General features: G+C 36.2%; 2 protein-coding genes and 1 long non-coding RNA gene across 3 annotated transcripts; 2 read left to right on the top strand and 1 right to left on the bottom strand.

Moving 5' to 3' along the window:
- Positions 1-144: 144 nt before the first annotated feature.
- Positions 145-10352, bottom strand: LOC111329030 (syntaxin-18). Its single transcript, XM_022933626.2, has 11 exons — positions 10088-10352; positions 8203-8270; positions 7131-7246; positions 6379-6456; positions 5527-5593; positions 5151-5251; positions 4345-4433; positions 4117-4175; positions 3913-3982; positions 3649-3729; positions 145-478 (listed from the first exon to the last, which is right to left on the bottom strand). The coding sequence occupies exons 1-11, from the start codon at positions 10226-10228 to the stop codon at positions 386-388; spliced, it is 963 nt and encodes a 320-aa protein (XP_022789361.1). The 5' UTR covers positions 10229-10352; the 3' UTR covers positions 145-385.
- A 5-nt stretch (positions 10353-10357) lies between these two features.
- LOC111329066 (TM2 domain-containing protein 2) lies at positions 10358-20380 on the top strand. Its single transcript, XM_022933669.2, has 4 exons — positions 10358-10494; positions 12242-12329; positions 13408-13526; positions 18086-20380. Exons 1-4 carry the CDS (start codon positions 10358-10360, stop codon positions 18297-18299), a joined length of 558 nt encoding a protein of 185 aa, XP_022789404.1. The 3' UTR covers positions 18300-20380.
- On the top strand, positions 20078-25599 carry LOC148741978 (uncharacterized). Its single transcript, XR_015995505.1, has 3 exons — positions 20078-20214; positions 21652-21892; positions 22379-25599. It is a non-coding gene; the product is annotated as an uncharacterized LOC148741978 (long non-coding RNA).
- The last annotated feature ends 391 nt before the right edge of the window (positions 25600-25990 follow it).

Raw genomic sequence — 25990 nt, 5'->3', positions numbered from 1 at the left:
AAAAACACTTAGAAACTGTGCAACCAACCATCATTAATTACAAGTCTGTAACATTTGACCACTTCATTTTGATCCTAAACAGACTTACTTCAAATTTTCTACGCACAATAAGATGAATGTAAGAAAGAACATCATGACACAAAATGGTAAAAAATTAATTTATTTTACTGCAATGGAAATCATTCTGGTTTAAAAGCACCATTACCACCATTCTGTTATTAAATGCTTTTTGAAATTCTAACTCTGAAAGTTACTTTTCTGTTCTAGGTTGAAAAAAAGAAGTGATGTTTTATCCATCACAGCTCTGGGCAGAATGAAATTCAATTTTTTTTCTTTGTATAAGATCCAATTAAAATTGACTTTACTTCAAAGCACTTTTCCCCATTTAGCTGTACCAGTCAAGAAAGAGCAAGGATAGTGAACACATCACCAGAAAGAAAAGTATCCAAACTCTGAAGCTGGCATTGTTCTTGATAGCCTGCAAATGAATGTTTCCTTAAATGAAAATAATGTTCTAATAATATTAGCATTCACATGAGGAACAGATCTTTCTTAAGCAACATGTATGCATGCATGCATGCATGCATGCATGCATGCATGCATACATACATACATACATACATACATACATAGGTTAATTGACCACTCCCCATAGAGGGGCTTTTTAGGGCCAACACCCACCCATCCCACCTGGGGGAGGACATCCACCACACAGTAATCTTGTGTGTGGGAAATTAACATCTCCTACCCCTAACCCTGCAAGAGATGGGGCCTACAGTTTATTTCTCCTTATCCAAGAAGACTAGAATATCTATCCATTTCTTGATATTATAGAAAGGTAGCAAATTCTCCTCACTTATTTTAAGACCACGAGTATTGGTCCGGCCGGGGCTCGAACCCTCGACCTCCCGCACAACACAATCCCACGCTCTAACCAATTGAGCTAACCGGGAGGCAGTGGATAAACAATCATGGTAAGTAGAAGCTCCCTATGAGAATTTGAGAGGCACAAGTTCAAACCCTTTCCTAAAAAATTCCTTTATTGCAGTTCATCTGTCAGAATCGTATCTTCACTTACTTGGATTCTTAACAAGTCAGATGCAGGGGTTTCAATAACTCAACTTTTTTCCATAAGCAGCCACAATTCCTACCCTTTTTCAGAAACGAATTTGAGGGACTTTTCCAGGACTTGCACTGAATTTTCCAGAACTCGAAATTACACCTTAAAACCCTTTCATTCCAAGATTTCAAATCAATTATCCTCATAGTTTATATATATATATATATATAACTGCAGACAGGGTGCACACTGTTTCGACCTATGTGGGTCTCGTCAGTGCAGTGCAGACACTGGGCCAAGCTCTGGAATAAACCATTGCCTGGGCGCTACACTTGTGGGACCAAGTGCAGGCATGTTGCCATGCGAGAGTGCTCAAATCACAACTAAGGTGATGAGCTTCGCCCGAAGGCTAAGTGCATGGCAACCCCAGTGTATTATATTTACATATTATATATATATATATATATATATATATATATTTATATACTATATATATATTTATATACTATATATATATATACATATATATATATATATATATAATATTGAAGTACACGAGGACGGACAACTTCGAGCTAAGAGAGACATATACTCAAATAAAAAGTCTAAGAAAGTTTAATAAAATACGTTTCGGTCCGAGACCTTCATCAGTCGTTATACAATGACTTACAAATTCCTTAAATAGATTTATATAGGGCGTGATGACACATGAACAAAAACAGTAATTACTACGCAAAAAATTATCACAATAAAAAGAAATGGAAAAATTGTCGAATCCACTGAAAATGTTGAGGAACCAGCGTTGACTTGAAAGGTGAGAATTGTACCAAAATTCCCAATTAACGCTGAGACTGGGACCTTTGATGCCCGCCCAATTTGAAAAAATTCTCCGCATTAATTGTAGTTTATTCTTTTTTTTGGAGTGAAATTCCTGGTGCTTATTCAAGCTGAAGGGTGCCAGAGAGAACAACTGTGCGCTCCAATATGCTTCTCTGGTAATTAGAAGTTTCTCGATGTTACCTTAATTGTTTACTGTCGCCTGCACTTGATCAATGCATTGGAATGAGAAATCGCTTAAATCATGTGGTGTTTTGTTAAAATGTACCGCTACTTCACAGGTCTTTTTCTTAGTGACCATAGCAGACTTGTGGTTGCGAAATCTAACTCTAAAGTCATTTGTTGTGGAACCAATGTATTGTAGGCGACATTTCTTGCACAAAGCCAAATAAATTATGTTCTTAGAATCACAGGAAAGTTTCGATCATATCTTGTAACTCTTGCCTGTTTGAAAACTTAAAAAGTAATTAGAGTCAACCAAGAAGTTGGCGCCATCCTGTTATGGCCCTAACATCGAAAGCAAAGGGGTTGCTGAGGTCAAGGGATGTTTTAAATGTAATAGAACAAGATGCGATCTTTGTCGCAACTTCTTGGTTGACTCTAATTACTTTTTAAGTTTTCAAACAGGCAAGAGTTACAAGATATGATCGAAACTTTCCTGTGATTCTAAGAACATAATTTATTTGGCTTCGTGCAAGAAATGTCGCCTACAATACATTGGTTCCACAACAAATGACATTAGAGTTAGATTTTGCAACCACAAGTCTGCTATGGTCACTAAGAAAAAGACCTGTGAAGTAGCGGTACATTTTAACAAAACACCACATGATTTAAGCGATTTCTCATTCCAATGCATTGATCAAGTGCAGGCGACAGTAAACAATTCAGGTAACATCGTGAAACTTCTAATTACCAAAGAAGCATATTGGAGAGCACAGTTGTTCTCTCTGGCACCCTTTGGCTTGAATAAGCGCCAGGAATTTCACTCCAAAAAAAGAATAAACTATAATTAACGCGGAGAATTTTTTCAAATTGGGCGGGCATCAAAGGTCCCAGTCTCAGCGTTAATTGGGAATTTTAGTACAATTCTCGCCTTTCAAGTAAACACTGGTTCCTTAACATTTTCAGTGGATTTGACAATTTTTCCATTTTTTTTTAGTGTGATAATTTTTTGCGTAGTAATTACTGTTTTTGTTCATGTGTCATCACGCCCTATATAAATCTATTTAAGGACTTTGTAAGTCATTGTATTACAACTGATGAAGGTCTCGGACCAAAACGTATTTTATTAAACTTACTTAGACTTTTTATTTGAGTATATGTCTCTCTTAGCTCGAAGTTGTCCGTCCTTGTGTACTACAATATTTTTGCTATTATTTATCAAGGTTTGGACTGTGAATCCTTTTGGATCCTTCTGGCGCGACGTCACTGTTGGCTCGAGGCCTTTTAACTTGTTATATATATATATATATATTTCTCATAACTTTAATTCTGAAAACTTTATTGCTTGTCAATGAGTTAAGCAGATTTCCAGAACTTTCCAGGAACTGTTGTCTTTTTCCAGGACTTTCCAGGTTATCAAGGACCTGTATGAACCCTGTAATAGGTGACTATGCCTGTAAAAGGGGCCATAAAGTGAAACCTAAACCCCACCCAAACACAGAGAGCAGTAAGAGATCTCACAGTGAGCAGTAGAATGCTAGTAACCAGCTTTTATTGAAACCCCTGGGTTGACGATATTTACACTGTACCTCTCTTATCTGTTCATTTCCTCCCTTGACATTTTCTGTTGTTCCTACTGCCTTTTCATGTATTCTGTCAATCTGTGCAGACTGAATGAACAAAAGATACTGCTGGATGGACTTTTTCTACTAAAAACTTAAGTCCCAAAAGTCTCACTAACTTAATCATCAGGTTTAGATGCAGACTGAAATCTTAGCAATTTAATTTATAATTTAACTTCTAAGAACATTTTAAATCATCAAGTAACTAAGTACTTTAGGTGGCTTTCTCACCTGGTGTAAAACCTTTTCAGAGAAGATTTCTTGAAGCTGAGATATTTCTACCACTTTTCCTTCAATTTGCCTATAATAACAACATACAAGTTTATGATAGAAAAAAATCTATACATGTAAAAGATAGTTGAAAGAATCAAGTTTCTGAATTCCATAGAAACCCTTTGTAAGACTGTGATTTAAACTGCAATTTCATCACCATACCTCACTTCATCCACCAAACTGTTCATTTCTGTAAACAACCTCTGGTTTTCCATTTCAAACTTAAATGAAAAAACAAACAAACAAAACAACAAGAAAACTATGAAACAATCAATATTATAAAAAATATCTAATAAAAGTAATACTTGAAAACTTTCCCCATGATCAGTTATTTATTACATAAATTATGGTCACTGTAATATTGTATAAATTAATATTTCCTTTGCATACCATCTGAATTTCCTCTGCTGTCAATTCCTCATCCTCCCCAGCAGGAGGAGGGGCCAAATCTAATGGTTGTGCTAGACTTGTAGATTCTCCTGGAAGTACAGAAAAGCAAATCTTGACGTAACAGTACTGACTATCTCTGGTTCATTGGAAGAATATTTTAACTATGTAAACCATTTTTTTATTTAATAGCATTTATGAGGAATTAAGGATCCCTTAATAAGCCTTTTCACCGTTTAACTCCTATGTGTGACCACGACAGAATTCCTCCTTTCAATATCAGACGTATCAACAGTATCCATTTTCTTAATAGAATATCAAGCGGACAAGTAATGAGAATAAAGGAATAAATCAATCAGGGGATTATAAGTTGATCTAATAACAAATTCTCTAAACTGAAGTCTTAAATGAGAGTTACTCTTTGCCTGACAACAAGTGAAATGTTTCTTGTTGGTCTTAAATATTCAGAAACTAAGCGTGTGTTTCAGCAAACATGGTGCAGTCATTCATAAGAATCACATCATTCACAGATCTTTACTAACCCTTCCTGATAAAGTAGCAGTATACAGTTTATCATAAATAGATAATAATTTTTATTCATGTCACAAAATTACTCTAATCCAATCTCTCAATTCCACCAACAATTGTGTGCCTTCTTTCAATTGATAAATTAATCTTGTTTTTTTTTTATTTTTTATTACATTATGTACAAATGGCAGCTGAAAATAACAATGAACAAGAGAAAAGTTACATTTTATCATGAGGCATGTGTAGGTATGCGCTGACAATAAATTTGTCCTGTAACCAACCTTTTGAAACATCATCTTTGACTTCTGAGGTAGAGGATTTAGAATCAAGCTGTCCAGGTGAGTTTTGTTTCAATCTTTTTTGTTCGGGTTGCAGTCTGGATCTTATTTTAATTATGAAAAAGTAAAAGAAAATTGATTGTGACAGGCTGTTTGAAATTAATTTTGTTATCATTACCAAATCTCTGGGTCCAGTTGTTTAAAGGGCAGATGACATTATCCAACAGAAAAATCTCTATCCAGCAGATAAGTGATAGCAAAATACCCTATCCACAGGATAGAGATTTAGCGTTATTCAACCTTTGAACAACCGGGGCCTGAGGTGCATCTAACATATAACATTTTCCTTTAAACTCTACATGTCAGAGTATGATCTTACATTCGCTTCTTTTCCACCACTCTCTTAACTCGGATTGCTCTTTGTTCACTGTACAACTTGCAAACCACTAAAGAAAGAAGTTACAGAATTTTAACCACATGTGATTGGCAATTCCTGAAACAAATACTGCTATATTAAAAAGAGTAGCTTACACAAAGTCCTTGAAGATGGATGCACAAAGTGGAAAACTGTAGAAATGTACCCTACATATTTTATCAAACCAAGTGGACAAGCCCCACATAAAATCAACAATCTGAATTTGATTAATGGTGCCCAAAAAAATAATGGATCATTATCTTTTCAGTCTCAAAGTATTGCTTTTCTTTCTATGTTTTCAAAGTCTGGGAGATTTTTCTTAATAAATAATATAATTAGGGGTTTCAGTGAAAAGGAAGCAAGTCAAAGTAACTTGGAGTTATCCTTGTGAGTGACAAAAGTCTGTACATGTACATGATCCCTTTTGTTTGAAAATATTGCAATGTAGAAGCTGATAGCAAAAGAGACCAGAACTTGTAACTCTAACCCAACCTTTTCCTGTCATCACTAGTACTACCTTGCAAAGATCTGGGTAAAGCAAAAGTATTAACAAGAATGTGTATTGCTATGGCCATAAAGTCTTACACTTAGTTTTTTAAACAAGGGTCTCACTCTCTTGCATTAGTCTCTAACTTAAATAGTGTTCACCACCCCTCAATCTGGAACTGCTTCATTTCAAACCAGACAGAGAGAAATTTACTTCACCACTAATATTTGAATGTTGTCTTCTATTTTTCATTGGAAAATTAATTGAACTGCTAGGTAGTTGTACACTGTAGATTAGAATGATCTTAAGTAATTTGGCATACAGTGTACCTTTTAAATATTGTCCAAGCATTTCCAGTACAACTTCTCTGTGAGTCATTACTTGTTCACTGCTCTTCTGGTGTAATGCTACAAAGAGTATTTGAGAAGCCTATATGGATTGGGTAAAAATCTTCATCTGTTTTGCTTAGCAATGTTTCAAAATTTTAGGTATCAAGGTTCAATCTGATTAATTTGTTTATTATCAGCTTTCTAGAGAATACTTTTTAAAAGTACAAAAATTACTGTACATTTCATAACCATGCACCTAACCAATTTGAAATTTTAAAACTGATCTGCTTAAATGTGTGGCACAGAATAATTTTTATGAGATAAAGGACTTAGCATGTAAAGATGAAATAAACAATTTTTAAAATTCGAAAATCTCATCTGGAAACTCGAATTTTAAAAATAAAGGACTTAGACAAAAAAATACTGTAAAAAGAGAACAATGTACTGATTTGTGTGCATGGTTCTCTTTAAATCAATTTCAGGTCAAAAATAAATCTAAATCAATTTAATTTGTACCATAGTTTCTTTTGTTCCAGGTAAATTCCTATAGACTTCACGCAAAGTTATGTGTAACTACAAATTAAATTATAGTTTGATATCACTTTAACCTTAAATCATTTGGTAAGACATACCAGTTAACTCTGACAAATATATGTATTAGATATTGTATAATAAGTGCTACTGCTAATTTCATGTGGATTTTTCCAAAGATGTTATAAATAACAACATTATATCTGTATATGTGTCAGTACCTTCACTTTTGAGAGTTTGTATAGCAACTGAGCATGTTTTCATGTACGATTCTGCATCTGTGTCTATTTGGTCTCGCTCTTCATCTGTCATACTAGACAACTCTAAACTTAGGTTACTGTATCAATAAGAATAAAAAGTTTTGATTTGCTTGGACCTCACAATACTCTTACAATACACCTCCTACAAAATTACTATTGATCCGAGTGATTTAAGATCACCGGTGTATATTAACTATTTTTATGTCAGCCCTCAAGATTGGCTTTTATGATTGAGATAATTATTGTAAATCCTAAAATTTCTGCTTGCCCCCAAATAAGCAACCACTTTGAATGATTGAAGTCCATGCACTCATCAGTAACTTATACGGGCAATAGACTTATCATTTTCTCAGTTGAATGCCTCAGGTTTATTGTTTGATGGGTCCTGAGTTAATGTTTTTCAATGTTGCATATTTGCAGGAGTAAGCACCCCTCATATCAGCCACACTATTTTTATGTATCTTATTAACCAAGCGCGAGGGCCGTACTGGGAGAATATTGGCCCGAGGTCTTGACAGTACGGACCGAGCGCAGCTCGGTCTGTACAAAAAAGACAGAGAGCCAATATTCCTCCAGTATGGTCCCGAGCAAGCTTGGTTAATACGAGATTTATTATACGACTGAAGTTCAAAGGGACACACGTGTGGGATCATTTGGGACCATTCGGGACAGTGCCCAGTCCAATACTGAGATAATATTGACCAGCAATAGAGCATTTTGATTGGTTAATTTTAGTTATTGGCCCTCTGACTGCCCGAGTCGTGTAATAAAAACCAATTGCAGCCCTCCTCGAAAAAAGGAAAAGGTTTCCCCTCAAATAGCAATCTCCTTGAATGCTCTGACAAAGGGGTTACGTAATGCCCAAAACATCAGCTATAGAAACCTCTTAAGATGGCCAATCAACATTATCAACTCAGTTGATAAAACGAAATTACTCTTAAATAAGCCGTTACTTAACCAGCCAACTTACTTTATATACTATCATGAAATAATTTCTATACTGTTACTAATTACAATGTAGAAGTCTGCTTACCTGAATGGATTGATGTAATTCTTTTGGTGTTTTAGTAGGAAATCTCTCAGCTTAGTAATATTGTAAAGCTGTTATAGAAGAGAGCAGCCTCATTAAACTTAGCATTGATTAATCATGTAATTTTGATAAAACAATAAAAAATTAAAAAAAGCAGCTTTTTTTTTTTGAACATGTTTTTCCAAGTTTTGAGGGTTTACTTTTTGGGTAGATAGAGAGCAATTATTGAATGAGATTGAAAATAAATTATCAAAGCCAAGGTCTAGGTTATCTACTGAAGCAAAGGCTTAGGCAGATAACACAGACACAAGGTTTGATAATTCATGATATCATACAAAAAACGAAGTCAATAATTTCTTTTATTACACATTTTTTACAATGCTTAGCCATCTAAGATTTTCTCTAAAGTTTGCAAAATTTAGAGAGCACTACACAGACAAGAAGCTAGAAACTACACAGACTTTGAACTCAACACGACAATTGCAATCTGCTGCAGATATTGTATTTCTCATGTCTCTCATCTCATCTCCTTTATTTGTTTGAGCAGGTTGAATTATGGCAGCTTATTTGCTGATGTGGACCTGCTATCTTCCCACCCATCCCACCCCAGGGGAGGACATCCACCACACAGTAATCTCGTGTGTGGGAAATTAATGTCTCCTACCCCAACCCTGCAGGAGACGGGACCTCTGTTTATTCGTCCTTATCTGAGAAGACTAGAATATCTAACCATTTCTCAATGTTATAGAAAGGTAGCAAATTCTTCTCAATTATTTTAAGACCTTGAGTGTTGGTCTGGCCGGGGCTTGAACCCTCAACCTCCTGCACAACAGTCCAGTGCACTATCCATTGAGCTAACTGGCCGGCGGTCAGTCAACTTCACATGCTATGGTATATTGATTGAGTGCTCTTGATTAATCAGAATTCTTGTCTAATATACAATAAAACCATTAAGGTGAATTTCAAATGAAGAGAATTAGAACACAAAAACACCATCAAGCTACAAGTGAACTGATGCAATCTACTCCAATTCTCTACAACTACATCTACATTTATTGTCCTTAACACTTTCGTACACAAGGATTTTAAAAATAATAGTTACAATAAAATGATAATAATTACAAAAAAGGTATAATTATGATCTAAATAAGTAGTTCTTAAATGGAAATTCTATACATAATAATACATAATATTTATCATATATATAAAAAGTTCAATAAATTTATAAAAAAAGGTCACATATTTAATAGATTTAATTTTATCTAAGAAATTCTGATACTTTACATTTAAATAAATTTAGAGATGGAGCCATAACGATTTGGTTATTTAGAGAGTTCCAATCACAGACAGTCCTTCGAAAGAAGCTATTGTTATAATAATTAGGGCCAGTAGGTAATTGAATGAAAGATTGTGAATGGTGGTTTCTTGTGGCTCTTATTGGCTGCTTCAGATCCTCAGGTAATTTTATGGCTACCTCGTTGTTAACTGCTTTGTAGAACACGTAGTCTATTTGCAGTTCTTCTGGATTCAAGACTGCCCTAAGACAGTTAACCCCAAAAGGGAAGTTACTGACCCAAAAAAGGTAAGATTTCCGCACAGCCCCATGCTATTGTAAAACAAAGCTGTTGACTTGCAGTATTATAGGGAAATCTATTGTTTCATTTCGCCATTGTTTTAATCTATGCAGGAACTGTACGTATAATAATGTATGAGGCAGCGCGGAGATCTTCCCTCGGAAGTCTGTATAAAATTTGGTATGTCAAAATAACTCAATCCTGAATAAGAAAGCACCCCCAGTGAACCATGCTTATTACAATATGTTTATTAGGATGCACTGAAAAAAATGGAGTACAAAGACTAAAATATATAGATTGGGTTGTCTTCTTACCACATCTTTCGCTTTCGTTCCAAATTCACCTTTGTGTCTTTTTAAACCCAAAATGTCCTTTGCTGCCTCTTTGACACCATGGGCTTTATTTTTAGTCCGTATTGTTTTCACAGTGGCTTTGAAAAGTGCCGTTCTGTCCATAATTCAAAGGATAAGAGCAGCGATATCCAAAATTAGAAACAAAATCGACAAGGCATCTCCTTAGTAGCCTCGCCTTTGTTGCTTTAGTGCTACGCAACTCACAGTGGTACTGGGATATTACTTTCAAAAATGGCGGAAGGGTTACGTCTTTTCGCCAAAGTATACTTCATCGTTTCCTTTCTTGTGAGTGAAAATGTTGGCGAAGATGCTGTCGATAAAAACGAGAAGTATAACCCGAATGGTCCGCTGGTGAACTGCAGTTACTTGTAAGTCCCTTTTTCGATTGAACACCCAAGTTACCTGAAGATAAACTTCCGCTAAACTAGCTTGCATGTAGCTATATATATATTAATTTCTTTTTCTTTCTTGTGAAGGTCTGTAGATGTACACCGATCATGTATGTACATTTTTATTTAAGCCTTCCTCGTTTTCTTCATTTTTATGCTCTACTGGATTAAAATACGAGACATTGTTTATTAGTTCCTTTAGGCATACATTAAAACTCGCTTCTATTATTTAAACGAGCTATTCTGGGCTATTGGGTTGCGATTTTCATGGAAAGTGTACGTGTACAGTCGAAATATTAAGATCACAGACTGTAAGTTTTTTTTTGGTGTGTGTGTGTGTGTTGGAGGTTTAAGGTCGTTTTTCCCAGTAAGGGTCTGTTCGCCTGGAATGGAGGCAATTCGCCTGGTCAATCTGGTGATAGCATTTGACGAAATTACACTGTCTGAATAACCATCCTTGCGGTCATTGTTATGATAAAAATTATCTACTAGATGCAAAAATGCACTTGAGTATTGTTTGGTACACTTACTACAGTTTGGTACACTAAGAGCATTTTGAGAAGGAGCACTATGACAGAACATTTACAAAAATAATGTTCATGAAACATTCTGTTGGTAGGCTAATAATTTGGATATATCAACAAAGTTGAAATGGTAAACTGGCCACCGTAACGATTACAAAAGCTGACGGTTCGAGCGTTAGCCCTTTGTTGGTAGGCTGTTTGGCAGTAAGCGGGAGCCAGAGTAGTGCCATTCATTTGTAGTGTCAATGTTTTTTTAGTTGAAATGAATGTATTCATTGAGATAAGGATCTGATTCTGTAAGGTGAACTAGATGCATTTAATATAATAATTATAAAAATAGTAATAATAATAATAATAATGGCTTTATTCAGCATTTCCAAGGTGACTCTTCATCTACAAAATACATCTGCTTGAAAATGTATCTGCTAAAAAATACAATAAGTTACATCTACCAAAAAGAATTTCGTCCGCTTAAAAAAATTCAAATAAAGTTAAAAATATAAAAAAGGTAAAATAAGTATCCCTATCTAACAATGCAAAATAAAAATTACATCAAGCTAAAGGTTATCTTTGACCTTTTTCATCAAATGCATTAAATGCATTTTGCTTATTTGCGTCTTGGTAGTTATGGAGCAGATACTGAAAAATTAAGTGTTTCATTCAACCATCACCAGAGAAAAGTTTGACTCTTGATTCTGATAGAGAAAGACCTCCTGATCAATGTGAGGTAGTTTGTAGAGTTTAATTGTGGTACACATTTTAGACTAGGTCCATAGAAATGCAGAAAAAAGAACGAGGCTAATATTCAGCTATTTTGACCAAAAAAAGTTGGTCAACAAATTATTTATTATATAGCAAAAAGATTTTGCTTTTAAAAGAATCAAGAATTACTCATTTATTCAGAGAGCCGGGAAAGAAAACCAACTGTGTTTAAAGCATAGTAAAAACCCAACTGGGTCATTTAATTTTTTTTCATTGTTTTGACTTGCTTCTGCTGCTTTTTGTGACTTTGTTGTCAACATCGTCCAAAAGTTACAAACTTTGTAAATCTACTCCATGCACTTTTTTTTCTTGCTCAGGATCAATATGGGCAATCCCGAGCTTCACTTGCCTGCTCGTGCTGCTAGCTCTATAATGAAATTTTTTAGCAGTGATGAATGCTGAATGCTAATATTTACTCTTAATTCTTTTCCTTCACTCAGACCTATAGACTTTCTCGAGTGTGATCCACCAGTTGATTTTACGTCAAACATAACTGCACGAGAGGTGTCTGGCTATGGATGCTCTAAAGTGAGTGCATATCTTCTTATTCAAATATTTTTCCTCCATTCAAATATGACTTGATTATTATTTTATAGTTGCAACAAAACACAAGACAGAAAATTAAAGAAAAATTTGAACAGTAGAAGACACAAGCAAAACTGATGCTAGTTGATTCTTTTGAAGTCAAAGCACACCCAAACCTTTAAAACTCAGATCCACATGAAAAGGTTTTCCACTAATATGTAAGAGTGACCAGGTGCTAAATTATCCTTGCAGAATCAGCCCCTGAATGAAACAAAGGGGCCAGGTGACTCTGTAAGCTTGTACACTGAGTTCATTTCTAGTTTGACACCCATAGGCTTGAAATTGCCCTTGTTCTCTGAAGTAATCCACAAGAAGCAGGGTGTGTCAATGTAAAAGCCCATAATCACAACCAAAGGTGTTTTGGTACTGTTGAGAATGATGGGAGGTAATTGCAATTCAATATGGCGACAATTTTCAGGACCAGCAGAATGGCCTGGCCAGGGCTTAGACACTGGCCTCTTCTCTCTGAAGTTTAGGGTACCAACCCCTTTGGCCATTGCATCTCCCTCCACCAAAATGGTGTTATTATTTTAATTAGCCATTTCCTTAATAAGACCCTTCAGAACTTGTGCAAACAGAGAATAAATATTTGGTATATATAAGACTCAAAAAGTTACTCATAGCAAATCCTTGGAGCTAAACTTCAGCTCAGTGATAACAAATCTGATCACGGTTGTTGAGTAGACAGCTGAAACCTCGGACCACTCAGAGAAGAGTTCGGGGCCTTAACCTTTTAGCCCCTTAATGTGACTAGCTTCTTATCTCTCCTTTTAACATCACCCCTGAATCACACATTAAGGTCACAAGAGCAAAGAAAACGATTACCAACTATAGAAGCTCTTGATTGTTGATCAAATTCTCGTTGTCAGCTCCTTTGGAGATGTTTGGAGAACAATACGGAGATTATACTTCCTGATGTATGGGTGTAAAGGGTAACTAACAACTCAGTCAGGTGCTTATCTGTTGATTAATGATAGTTTTCCGTGTTTAATACAGTTGATATGTATGTATTTGTTTATAGTTCGGCGGCTCAAGGTATGAAGACGTTCAACACACACGGGTTTGGTGTGAAGCACTACCTGGAATTGAGTGCTTTGGAGAAAGAAAATTTCTTAGCTTAAAAAAATTTCCCTGTATCAAGTAAGTTAATTTTGAGTTATTGTCAAGGTGGAAAAAATGTTAGGGGTGTTACTGAGTTGCAGACAACTTACTTGACTGTACATCGTGTAATTGCTGGTAAGAATAACTTATCCATTGTTTCTTATAAAATGTTTCTCTTCCTCTAAACAAGACATTTTGTCTTGAAATATCTCTTTTTCTAATTCACTTCTTCATTCATTCATTCATTCATTCATTCATTCATTCACTTATTGAGAACCATTCATATTCCAGCATTTTCGTATTGGCACAATTATAACCATAACTAACAGCACACAGAACACATAGCGTGCGAGATATTACACCTATCAAATGGAAAATAAAAAAACAAACAGCGCACGAGAAACTACGTTTAAAAAATAGGAATAAAACTAATAACACGCGAGAAACTACACGTAACTAACAAAAAACAAAAAAATAAGTGAGATACTGCAGCTATCTAATGGTTCACCAAACAAACAGTGCACGATATACTACACGTAATAAGAACAACACAGAACAAAAAAGTAGTAGCAATAGCACTGAATGGAGTCCAATACGGTCTGTTATCAAACGACTGATGAATAAAATCTGACTATCCAGGACAAACGGTGTGCAAGTTAAACTACGTCACAAATAATTTTATCAAACAACACTAGAAGTAATAAATGAAACACAAGACAAACAGCCTTGAGATTTTGCCTAACAATAAGACAGAGTGCAAAAAGTGAGCAAGGTGCTACACGTAAAAAATAGAACAGAAAACAAACAGTGCGCGTATTTTTCAAAGAGTGCAGAGAAAAAACAGTACGTAAGATATTACTAGAACAAATAAAACATATCGCAAACTGCGCAACATACTTCGTCCGCAAGATACAACAATTAACAAATAAAACAGGACAAACAGTGCGCAAGATACCACAAGTAACGAATATAACAAATAACAAACAGTGCACGGGATACTGCAAGTGACAAATATGTATGAGAACAAACAGCGCGCGAGATCCCACTAGTAACAAATATAACAAATAACAAACAGTGCACGGGATACTGCAAGTGACAAATGTGTATAAGAACAAACAGCGCGCGAGATCCCACTAGTAACAAATATAACAAATAACAAACAGTGCACGGGATACTACAAGTGACAAATGTGTATAAGACAAACAGCGCGCGAGATGCCACTAGTAACAAATATAACAAATAACAAACAGTGCACGGGATACTGCAAGTGACAAATATGTGTAAGAACAAACAGCACGCGAGATCCCACTAGTAACAAATATAACAAATAACAAACAGTGCACGGGATACTACAAGTGACAAATATGTAATCCCACTAGTAACAAATATAACAAATAACAAACAGTGCACGGGTACTGCAAGTGACAAATATAACAAAGAACAAATAGTGCGCGAGATACCACAAGTAACAAATAGAACATAAAACAAACAGTGCGCAAGATACCACAAGTAACAACTATGATAAAGAAAAAACAGTGTGCAAGATACCAAGTGACAAATATAACAAAGAACAAACAATGCGTGAGATAACACAAGCAAAGATAAAACAACGAACAAACAGTGCGCGAGATACCACAAGTAACAAATATAACAAATAACAAAAGGTGTGCGAGATACTACAAGTAATAACATAGAACATACAGCGCACGAGATACCACAAGTAACAAATATAACATAGAACAAACTGTGCACGAGATACGACAAGTAACAAATATAACATAGAAAAAACAGTGCACGAGAAGCTGCAAAAAACAAATAAAGCAGAGAACAAACAGTGCACGAAATACTGCAAGTAAGAAATATAATATAGAACAAACAATGTACGAGACAAATAGAACAGAACAAAAAGTCCATAAGATAGAACAATTAACAAATAGAACAGAGGACAAACAGTGCGCAAGATACCATACGTAACAAATATAACAAAGATACTGCAAGTAACAAATATAACAGAGAACAAACAGTGCACGAGATACCACAAGTAAGAAGTAGAACATAGAACAAACAGTGCGCAAGATACCACAAATAATAAATATAACAAAGAACAAACACTACGCAAGATACTACAAGTAACTAATATAACAAATAACAAACAGTGCGTAAGATACCACAAGTAACAATTATAGCATAGAACAAACAGTGCGCGAGATACCACAAGTACCAAATATAACAAAGAACAAACAGTGCACGAGATACTACAAGTAACAAATAGAACAGAGAACAAACACTGCACGAGATAACCACAAGTAACAAATAGAAGAAAGAACAAACAGTGCGCGAGATACTACAAGTAACCAATAGAATAAAGAACCAACAGTGCGCTAAATACTACAAGTAACAAATAGAACAGACAAACAAATAGAACACAACATAAAGATTGCGCAAGATTCCTTTCATTGCAAATGTATTACACAGCAGTGTGCAATATTTTTTTTGTAACAAAAGAATCAGTGCACTCGATAATGCAGAGCAAACAGAACAGATATTGCGCGAGATACTGTTCGGGACAAAAAGAAAGCAGAATAATCAGTGTGCGAGATACTTTTCGTAGTAAATAAAACACAGAAGAAAAAGTGCGCATGATAGTACTCGTACAAATAGAACATAGAATAAACAGTGCGCGAGGTACTTTTTGTAACAAATAGAACACAGGACAAAGAGGTTGCCACATTCTCTACGCCATAAGTGGAACACAGAAGGAAAAGTGTGCCTGATAGAAAACGCATCAAATGGAGCACAGAAAAACAGTGTGCGATAGAAGTTTCGTAACAAATAGAATACGGAACAAACAATGAGAGATGCAACACGTTATAAATGGAACGCAGAACAAACAGTGCGCTAGATGTTACTCGTGTCAAATGAAGCAAAGAAAAAGGCGGTACGAGACACTAAATGTAACAAACAAAACAAAGAACAAACAGTCGGCGAGAAGAAGTTAGAAGAATACGTAATATTATAAACAGTGCGCTATAAGATACTACCCGTAACAAACAGAACACACAACAGTGTGCGAGATACACACGTAACAAGTAGGACGCGTAATAAGGAGTGTGCTGGAAACCATACTTAGCAAATGTAACCAAGGGGAAACAGTACGTGGGATATTACAGATATCAAATAGGTCGCAAAAAGAAAAGTTTGCAAGAAACTATACTTAAAAGAGAAAAAAGAGTACATTGTTTGCAAGATATTAGGTGTAACAAATAGAAAACTACACCACTCTGCGGTGCGGTGTTTGGTGAGAACTGTGAACTCTTGATATTCCTCAATGCAGAAAAATGCTGGCAATGATAGTAATAATTCTAATGTTAATAATAATGATAAGTTTTACTTTTAAAGAATTAAATCTAGTTTGTTCATTTAAATCACATAATTTTGGTCAGTAGAATAAGATCAGTCATTAAACATCTGAAAATAATTGGTGAAAGTGTTTTTTTTTTAACTCTGAAAGTATTTGGCCTTTTATGTTACTAATATGCCTTGTTTGACTTTTTATATTCCTTTGCACAAGGCACTTTTTCATCCAATATGTGTTTTTCATGCACTTACTCTTCCATCCATCTATTCCTCCATCCACTTATCCGTCTTTCTATTCCCTTAAGGCGGCGAAATACAAGTTTTGCATGTTTTGGTTCGATGTTCCACTTGTCGCGCAACAAGAACATTCGTTGCGGGTCGAGGAAATTTTTTCGAAAAGTATATATTCCATCCATCCATCCCCTCCATCCCATCCATCCCCTCCATCACATCCATCCCCTTTATCCCATCCATCCCCTCCATCCCATCCATCCCCTCCATCCCATCCATCTCCTCCATCCCATCCATCTCCTCCATCCCATCCATCTCCTCCATCCCACCCATCTAATCCCATCCATCCATCCCATCCCATCCATCCATCCCATACATCCCATCCATCCATCCATCCCATCCATCCATCCATCCCATCCATCCATCCATACCATCCATCCATCCATCCATCCCATCCATCCATCTATCCCATCCATCTCCTCCATCCCATCCATCTCCTCCATCCCACCCATCTAATCCCATCCATCCATCCCATCCCATCCATCCATCCCATACATCCCATCCATCCATCCATCCCATCCATCCATCCATCCCATCCATCCATCCATACCATCCATCCATCCATCCATCCCATCCATCCATCTATCCCATCCATCCATCCCATCCCATCCCATCCATCCATCCCATCCATCCATCCCATCCATCCATCCCATCCATCCATCACATCCATCAATCCATCCATCCATCCCATCCATCCCATCCATCCATCCATCCCATCCATCCATATATCCATCCCATCCATCCCATCCATCCATCCCATCCATCCATCCCATCCATCCATCCCATCCATTCATCCATCCCATCCATCCAATCACTCTTCCTTTCAAACCTTTCTTTTATTTAGCCATTCATTCATTTATTTGTTCGTTCGTGAATTCATCAGTTCACGAATCCATTGATTCTGTCTTGTTATTACTCATTGATTCCATCCTTACTTTTTCATTTAACAGATATTCGGGTCACCGTTTTGTGACAACTCTTCTGTACTCCATTCTATTGGGATTCCTTGGTGTAGACCGCTTTTGTTTGGGACACACTGGCACAGCTGTGGGTAAACTCCTTACACTTGGGGGCCTGGGAATCTGGTGGATTGTGGATGTCATTCTGCTTATAACAGGAAACCTTATACCTGAAGACGAGAGTAACTGGGTGCCATTTTATTGAAGGATACAAATGTACTTGTGGACCGGATTTCTGTATTTATGGAATCAGATGCTGTAAATCAAATTGCTGGAAGCATAGCAATGTTTTAGCATCTGCGTATGCTTTGTTCGAGATGATTTTGAGACATGCGGATTGTTCCACGGATTTGTGACAGGATGATATTCCGAGGCAATACTACACATGTATTTAGATTGTTAAGAGAGAACATACTTACAAGAGTATTCCTGAAATTGACTATTGCCGGCTATAAACATTTCGGAAATTCGTAGAAAGGTTTGCCAAAAAGTCAAGTGAGAAAGAAGTTGTCCACAACTCTGTATGTCACACTAGAACATGACAGGAGTTGTAGTTCTTCACTGTAACTGCAAGCTACCTTAACACGTGCAGGTCTACTAATCTACAAGAAGATTTGGAAAAGCACCGCAAACGGAACAGGCGAACATGATAAGATACGCGTGGCATAATTGCTTTGACAGCAGAATTTGAACGTATTCACAAAATACTTGAAAGGACAGTTGCAAAACATACTCTTGTTTTTATATAATTATACAAAAAATGGTGAAATTATAGTACAAATCAAACTTCCCAGACGAAAAACAGCACTTCTGACTGTTTATTGATTCACGGTGTCGAGAGCCTGAAACTTACCCGTGAAGAACTTCCTATAGATAGCTTTAGACGGGATTAATAAAAATGTACAGCTTCGATATGTAAACGGCATGAACCAGTGCAAATAGTTTGTGGCCGGTTGAAATATCTACCAGTCAGATCACAAGAGTCAAATCTTTGTAGCGCTTGGTGGCGAAAACATAGGAATGTTCTTCAAATTGACCGCCCAAGTAAATCGATATCATGTATAGATCGTTTTCACGCGACGTCATTAAGTTTTGAAATTTAAAACTAAACAGCTACGAAAGATTTTATCATCATTAGGCAGAACAGGGTTTAAATTCACATCTCTTTTCAACTTTTTAGCTTAACACCGTGCTTGGTTTGGAAACCAGCGCAGTTTCAGTTTCAGTTCACAGTTGTGGCGTTGTGTGACTTACCCATCCGATCGTATTTGTCGAAATATACACTTATCTAAAGATTTTAGCCCTTTTAGGAGTTTAAGGGTTAGGAAAAGTGCATGTGTTAATGATTTTCGGTTCAGTTTAGATAACTAGTCTATTTGATAGCCAAAGTAAGTTCCATATGTTCGCGTTATTTTCCGGCCGCCATACTGGTGCACCAAAGAGATGCACCAATATGGCGGCTCCATACAGGGCCCTGCAAATTTGCGCAAAACATTTCGACGAATATCTGAAGTTTGGAAAAACGAAAAGGCCTAAGACTTGAAGGAGTGTCTTTCTTTCCTATCTCCTACAACATTCCAATTTCTTGACCTTATCCCTTGAGTAGTTTTCGATTTTTTTTTCGTTGCGTAAGGGTGAAAACGATCTATTCTCATAGAATCGGTATTGTTTGTCCTTACAATAAAATTCCCGAATCACACATCAGGATCACGAGAATAACGGAAATGATCGCCAACTGAAGAAGCTCTTGAATGGCAAACAATTCTCCTTGTCAGTAACTTATTTCTCTGCGTGTAATCTCTTTGTCACTCTGTTGCGCTATCTGGAAAGATCCGCAAAAATCGGGTGCCTTCACTCCCAAAGTTTCTTGCATCGCACTAACATACTTTTTTACGCTGATTTTTCTTTTCTTTTTTTTTTCTACGTAGGCGACGTATTTCGCCTAGAATGAGGGACTGCTGTGAGTGTACACCTGACCTGATAGGCAAACCTTAAGTATAACCAATACTTGAAATAATTCAGACATGAAAAATATCCGTCTCCACTCACGTTGTTTTCAAGTAGTGCGGTGGATATGAAGTTCGCTTACCGAGCGATCAGCCTGACTTCGAATTCGAGCGGTGTGTTTTTCGTGATTAAAAGTTTACACCGTATGGAGCCTCCCAAGTTTTATCATGAAGTTTTACCAATAATTCAGAACCCACTTTCCACTCATCCTCTTGATAAAGTTTTATCGAAGAGAAATGTTTTGATAATTTTTGAAGTAAAAAACATCCTTTTGTTCTATCTTGTTTTCTTTATCACGATTCACAGCTGCTGTATTGTTTGGAAGATAAGTAGGGAGTAAGGAAGGGATATACCTATGGCGGACCTAGGGGAGGGGCTCAGGGGGCCCATTCCCCCCCCCCTCCCCCACTTTACTTTGGGTAAAATAATAAACGCAGAACGAAGAAAAGCCGGCAAGTGAACGTATACAAAAAAACCTGGATCCACCACTGTATACCGCCCTTTTATTGCATTACCGGCATGATAACAATAACCCAAGCAGGAGTGTTCAACTAATAACCTTAGTGGAGTTAAACCCCGGAACTGATTAACTTGTAACTTCTCCTTGCCTTTCCAATATGCTATCTTGCAAACAAGTAAGAAGAATAGACAAGTTTGTCCGAAGGGAGGTGTTATGTTGTTATAACACCAATTTCTCCGGTCTGATTTACAAGGAACTTTATAGCAGTTAGTAGAGAGAAACACTAGTTGGATCATGGAACTTGAGGGCTAAAGCCAACAGATCGATAGAGTATAGGTTATTAACCAATGAGATTGAAATCGGTTCCTCATTTATTTTATAATTTCCCGCGAAGGAGGCGAACATTAAGGGTGAAAATTCCTCGACCAATAACAGAAAAGTATATAAGCATTCAACGCGTGAAAAGAAAAAAACATGTTACCTCTTATTTCGCAGTTACAAGCGATTTATCTTATTCCTCCGTTACTTTTCTAAGAGAGAGTTCTACGAACATATGTGTTACTGGATTTTTTTTTTTCTATTTATGTTTGCTTTTCGAACCACTTGGTTTTGCATTTTTGAGTTCTATTAAAATTCTTAAAAGCTGACTTCGCCAGATTGGTGTGTGGTGGAGTGAATGTGAGCTACAGTTGCGAAACAGGCGTACAAAGTTCGATCCCGCGCAAAAATGGTTAAATTTCTTTTTTAATTTTCTTTTTCTTTTCTCTCTCACTCTGGAGAATACCAGCATCGATTACTTACTTCGTTCTTTTTCATCTTTAGAGCTTGTCCCGGCCTCAACTGTATATAGTTCACTTCTCCTCGTCCGTCTACAGGTCGCTTAACCTCCCCCCATTAATCATATCAACCAAAAAGCGAAATCCTTCTTTATTACCGTTAACATTCATTTATTCCTTAAAATTATAAGTGTGCAACTTCTAATATAGAAGTATTTATCCATGATCATAACAAAGAAGGAAGCAAAATACAATGTTTAATGCGCTCATCAACGTGCAAAGAATTTAAACATGAAAAATAACTATTCTTGCAGCTTTCTTTATGATTGGCCGGCTACTAAAAATGTGCCACAAAATCGTGCCTGTGCCAACATCAGTGATTGGATTTTGCTTTCTAATCCATATTCATGAAAATCGAAAAGTACACAGCAAACCACGCTGGTAGTCGACGTGTTAGGGAGTTTACGAAGAGGCTCTGCATACGAACTGGAATGAACTTGGAAGATGTACGAATTGAAGAAACGTTCATGAAGTATTTACTCTACTTCAACAAAGGTAAATAGGTACTATTTTTTGGCAAATATGAGAGATGAACTACAGACTGTTACCTTCGCGAATCAACACGCACACAAGTAGTCAGCTTTGGGCGTCGGTCGCCGAAGACAAGAAACATTTTATTTACGCACAGAAGCTAAAGCTTTATAGCGAGTTCTCAACCAGAACAAACGAAAATTTAAGAATAGAGAAACAATCAGAATATCATGCTCAGGAAACCCATGGCATATTTTATGTCTTCTTCGGGGCCTTGTGCTTTGTATTATTCAATTCTTATGTCCTAAGACATTTTGAGCTTTTATGTTTCCACCTTTACCCGTGGAGTTTATGAAGCGGGACAAAATCCATTAAAAACTTTGTAATCTTATTTAGAACGCGCATTCAGTTATGCACTGCATGTTAAAAAATTAAGCATATCACTCGTCAGTTAACCAAGATCTTCGCTTGTTGCTTATCAGTTGAATTTTATGTTTGTATTTTGGGAAGCCATCTTGGTGAAAACGAAAGGGATTGTGAACTATGGATCAAGAGGACAACTAGAACCACTGGAATGAGGAGAAAATTCAACAAAGATAAGAACTTTCCATTAACCAATATTTTTTGTAAAATAGTGACTGAACTAATGTCAAAATATATTCATAAACTTCACTCTTGGTTGGACGCACCAGATCAGATCTGTGAATTATCTGCATGCGCTAAAAAATACCAGAGCGAGTAGACGGGATCAACGAAATAGTTTAGTGAGGTACTGGTTGTTTTTGCTGATCAACATGCAATTTCGGGATGAATTAGTCAACAAATTCATTTTAATACAACCGCTTCTTTACACAGTAGGATAGAAGAGTTTTCGATTGAAATCTATGGCACAAGTTTCTCGGTATTTATCCTTGGATGAAGTGTGTTCAAATAAATTTCTGCGTTGACACGATTTATTGCTCATCAAACCAAAGCGAAGACGAATTTGAGATTTTGACATTTGGCCAATTTCTCGATCTAAATTTTCATAATTGCAAAGCAGTCAGTACCTCAAGTCACCATACATAGCTTATAAATACAACATTTTATGGCCGCAAATAATGTTTAAGGTGGAACTACAAGTCAATAAAGAAAATAAAACAATTGTTCCAAATGAAATCTTAAGTTTTTTTGAGTGAGAAGCATCGATTTGTTAAAAAAACTAAAAATTGTTCGCAATAATTGGAGGTGTCACTTCGCTGCAATATTTCCATGGTTATTAAAGAAGAAAAAGATTATTTATTTGTTTTTCTGATTGTGCACCTTTGATCAAAATAGGGAAATTATTAGCCACTTAAGACTGATTTGCACAATTTTCATATCGTGTAGTTTACAGTGCCACCTTAATTGCATCTATTTGCTCTGGCCATAAAGTAATACCGACAAGAGACAATGGCCCTTTTTTTTAATTTAGTTTATTTTGTGCAGAAGATAAAAACGTTTTCAAGAAGAACGGCTACATGAAACTTATTTACAAACAATTTGACTTGCATAAAGGGAACACTCCTTTAACTGTTGACACTACTGAAACGAACATACTCCTAACTGCTACTTCGATGACGATATATTTGAAATAGGACACTTACCGGATCCCTCTGGATTCTTAAGCTGACGGTGTATCATTCACAAAGCCATAACGACGATATGACACTGTTTACTGTTGTAGACTGAACTTGCACGGAAACAAAAGGTTTTAATGCCAGCCATCGTATTGCTGGGTACGACCCATTTGCAAACTTCAATGTCTACATTGATAAGTGTTCGACTTTCATCACTGCCTCCAACGACTGACTTATGAAAGCTGTCTTATCAGCGTAGAACAAACTAGTTTCAACAAATGTCGACAAATACAGGAACCTTACAAACAACGTAGCTTGACGTTGACGTAAGTATAACCAATGAGTAGAACACAACGACATAACTGTGGAGACTGATCACTAAACTGACCAATCACCACACACACGAACGATTCTTACACTGATCTTTGACACAGCCTATAACACGACAGCGAAACGAACCAATCAATTTGCACAAACTAGACTTGACATTCTATCGCCAAGGTACTGCAGAACCGTGAGCACATCAAATACCACACTGTTTGACGCCGACTAAATATGAACTGGACTTTTATATCAATTCGTTCAAGTTTTCAAAACGTGAATCACTACTAACAAACATGTTTAGCGTCAATGTTCTCTTGTCAGTTTTATCTAATTATAAACCAGTGTCTGGTACGAAAGAAATTACGATGCTACGATTAAATCGAGTATGTGCAGCCAGTTACACATTTTAGTTTTGATGTTCAAAAATCAATGTCATCAGTCTGGACCAAAAGAATTCAGCAGAAAATACTCGGCCTTAATTACCTTACTATAAACAATTTGAATTATCATTTTAACAAACTTTGAGTTTCCAAATATTTTGAACGTGGAACGAACAAAAATCGAAACAACGGACACGAAAATCAGAACAGAAAAATGTTTCATTGGGATTTTAGGGAACTATTTGTTTTGTACACACTATATTAATTCTAGTTTCCAAATCTTTCGTTTTTCAAAAGGAGATAGTTTCGGCTCTTCTTTTCGACCAGACACTGTTTTATCTTGATTTTTATTATCTTAGAGAAGGAAAAATTTCATTTTCCGCCGACTTTTCTTGTAACACAGGACTTAAATGACTAGCGCGAAATATTGTTTCCATGTTAAGACAGCTTTTTCAGAAACTGGCAAACTTGAACCCCAAAAAATGTTTCTCTTAAAAAAAAAGATTTAAATTAAAATCGAGCCAGTCAATTGAATTGTTATTGTTGTCTAGCTGAAAAAGAAACAGCCCACCTCTGAGCTCGCTCTTGTCTTTAATCAGACTTCAAAGAAAGAGAATGAAAAAGTCAATTTAATGACGATCTGTTTGGACAACTTCATCTTGAACAGAAACCTCTTAAGGGACATGGAGCCAAGCAACTGAATTATTATTGTCTTTCTGAGAAAAAAAATCTCACAGCTTGCTCGCGTCTTTGACAAAGTTTATGATAACAGAATAAGACGTCAACTTATTGAAAAGTTGCTACGAAACTCTAAAGAAGTTATTGCAGATATCGAGTCAAGCAATTCAATTGTTATTGTCTATCTGAAAACAAAATTGCAGCTTGCTCACGTCTTTAAACATTTTAACACAAAATTTTCTGAGAAAGCAAACTTACACGTTTAAGTTTTGTTAGTGCTGTGTTACAAACAAAGTGGCAGCAGAAAATGGTTATTTTTCTTTCAGAAGCAACATGAAAAGATAGAAGCTCGGAGAGTTGAGATTAAGTTGGAAAAAACAAAAGAGAAAATGTGATAACAGAAAGTGTATTTTGGGCCTTAAACATTTTTCATCGGAAGGGCTTTATCTATTCATGTTGTTTAAAACTTGGAAAAATTTGAACTTGAACCCTAAATTTTGGCACGAGGTAAATGTCTCTATATTGGCGGAAATCTTTCAAACAAAACCTCATTAATTTTTTTGCTGAAAATGTTGTCAGGGAAACTCTGTGCAAATTGGTCCAAATTTTCCCGCCAAAAGTCTTGGTCTATACACGAAAAGTTTTTCCGGACACCTTTTTATTGAAAATTACTTTACTAATTAAGTTGAAATAACTTATTGAAAAGCAACTGTTGTGTATTGAATTGCTTTACTAGAGAAAATAAAGATAAAGAAAACTAAATACTTGGATGAGTCTTTATTGTTTTATAATAAATTTCATTGGCAAAAAAAAAAAAAAAAAAAAAACGGCGCATGCGCACTATTAAGTGCCGTATTTTTTGTCTTTTGGCGGGAAAATTCACCACATTTGAAAAGACATTACTTACAGAATCAGTAAGGAAAATTGACGCATGCGTTCTAAGTATTTTGGCGGGAAAAGTTAGGGCTTTTAAACAGCACATGGATGAAATTTTTTTAGCACAGTTTAAGAAAATAGCGATTTTACATTTGCTACATTTAGCTTAGAGTCCTTGAAATTGTCCTATGGGTGTTAGTTTTAACTCGCCGGATCCTCCAGAAAAATAAAGAACTTCTGTTTTGTGCCTCTGAATAAATCTTGGT

The sequence above is a fragment of the Stylophora pistillata genome, chromosome 1, assembly GCF_964205215.1.
Source record: "Stylophora pistillata chromosome 1, jaStyPist1.2, whole genome shotgun sequence".
NCBI classification, from domain to species: domain Eukaryota; kingdom Metazoa; phylum Cnidaria; class Anthozoa; order Scleractinia; family Pocilloporidae; genus Stylophora; species Stylophora pistillata.
This window is presented reverse-complemented; position numbering and strand designations above follow the sequence as displayed.

What these genes read in the sequence shown, in the direction of transcription:
- LOC111329030 (XM_022933626.2), bottom strand. Translation starts at nt 10,228, where the DNA reads ATGGACAGAACGGCACTTTTCAAAGCCACTGTGAAAACAATACGGACT. An exon ending in GTGGTGGAAAAGAAGCGAAT is followed by an intron (nt 5,252 to 5,526) that starts GTAAGATCATAC and finishes AATTAAAATAAG; the next exon opens with ATCCAGACTGCAACCCGAAC. An exon ending in GAAATGAACAGATAAGAGAG is followed by an intron (nt 479 to 3,648) that starts GTACAGTGTAAA and finishes ATTCATTTGCAG; the next exon opens with GCTATCAAGAACAATGCCAG.
- LOC111329066 (XM_022933669.2), top strand. Translation starts at nt 10,358, where the DNA reads ATGGCGGAAGGGTTACGTCTTTTCGCCAAAGTATACTTCATCGTTTCC. An exon ending in CTGGTGAACTGCAGTTACTT is followed by an intron (nt 10,495 to 12,241) that starts GTAAGTCCCTTT and finishes TCCTTCACTCAG; the next exon opens with ACCTATAGACTTTCTCGAGT. An exon ending in AAAAAATTTCCCTGTATCAA is followed by an intron (nt 13,527 to 18,085) that starts GTAAGTTAATTT and finishes TTCATTTAACAG; the next exon opens with ATATTCGGGTCACCGTTTTG.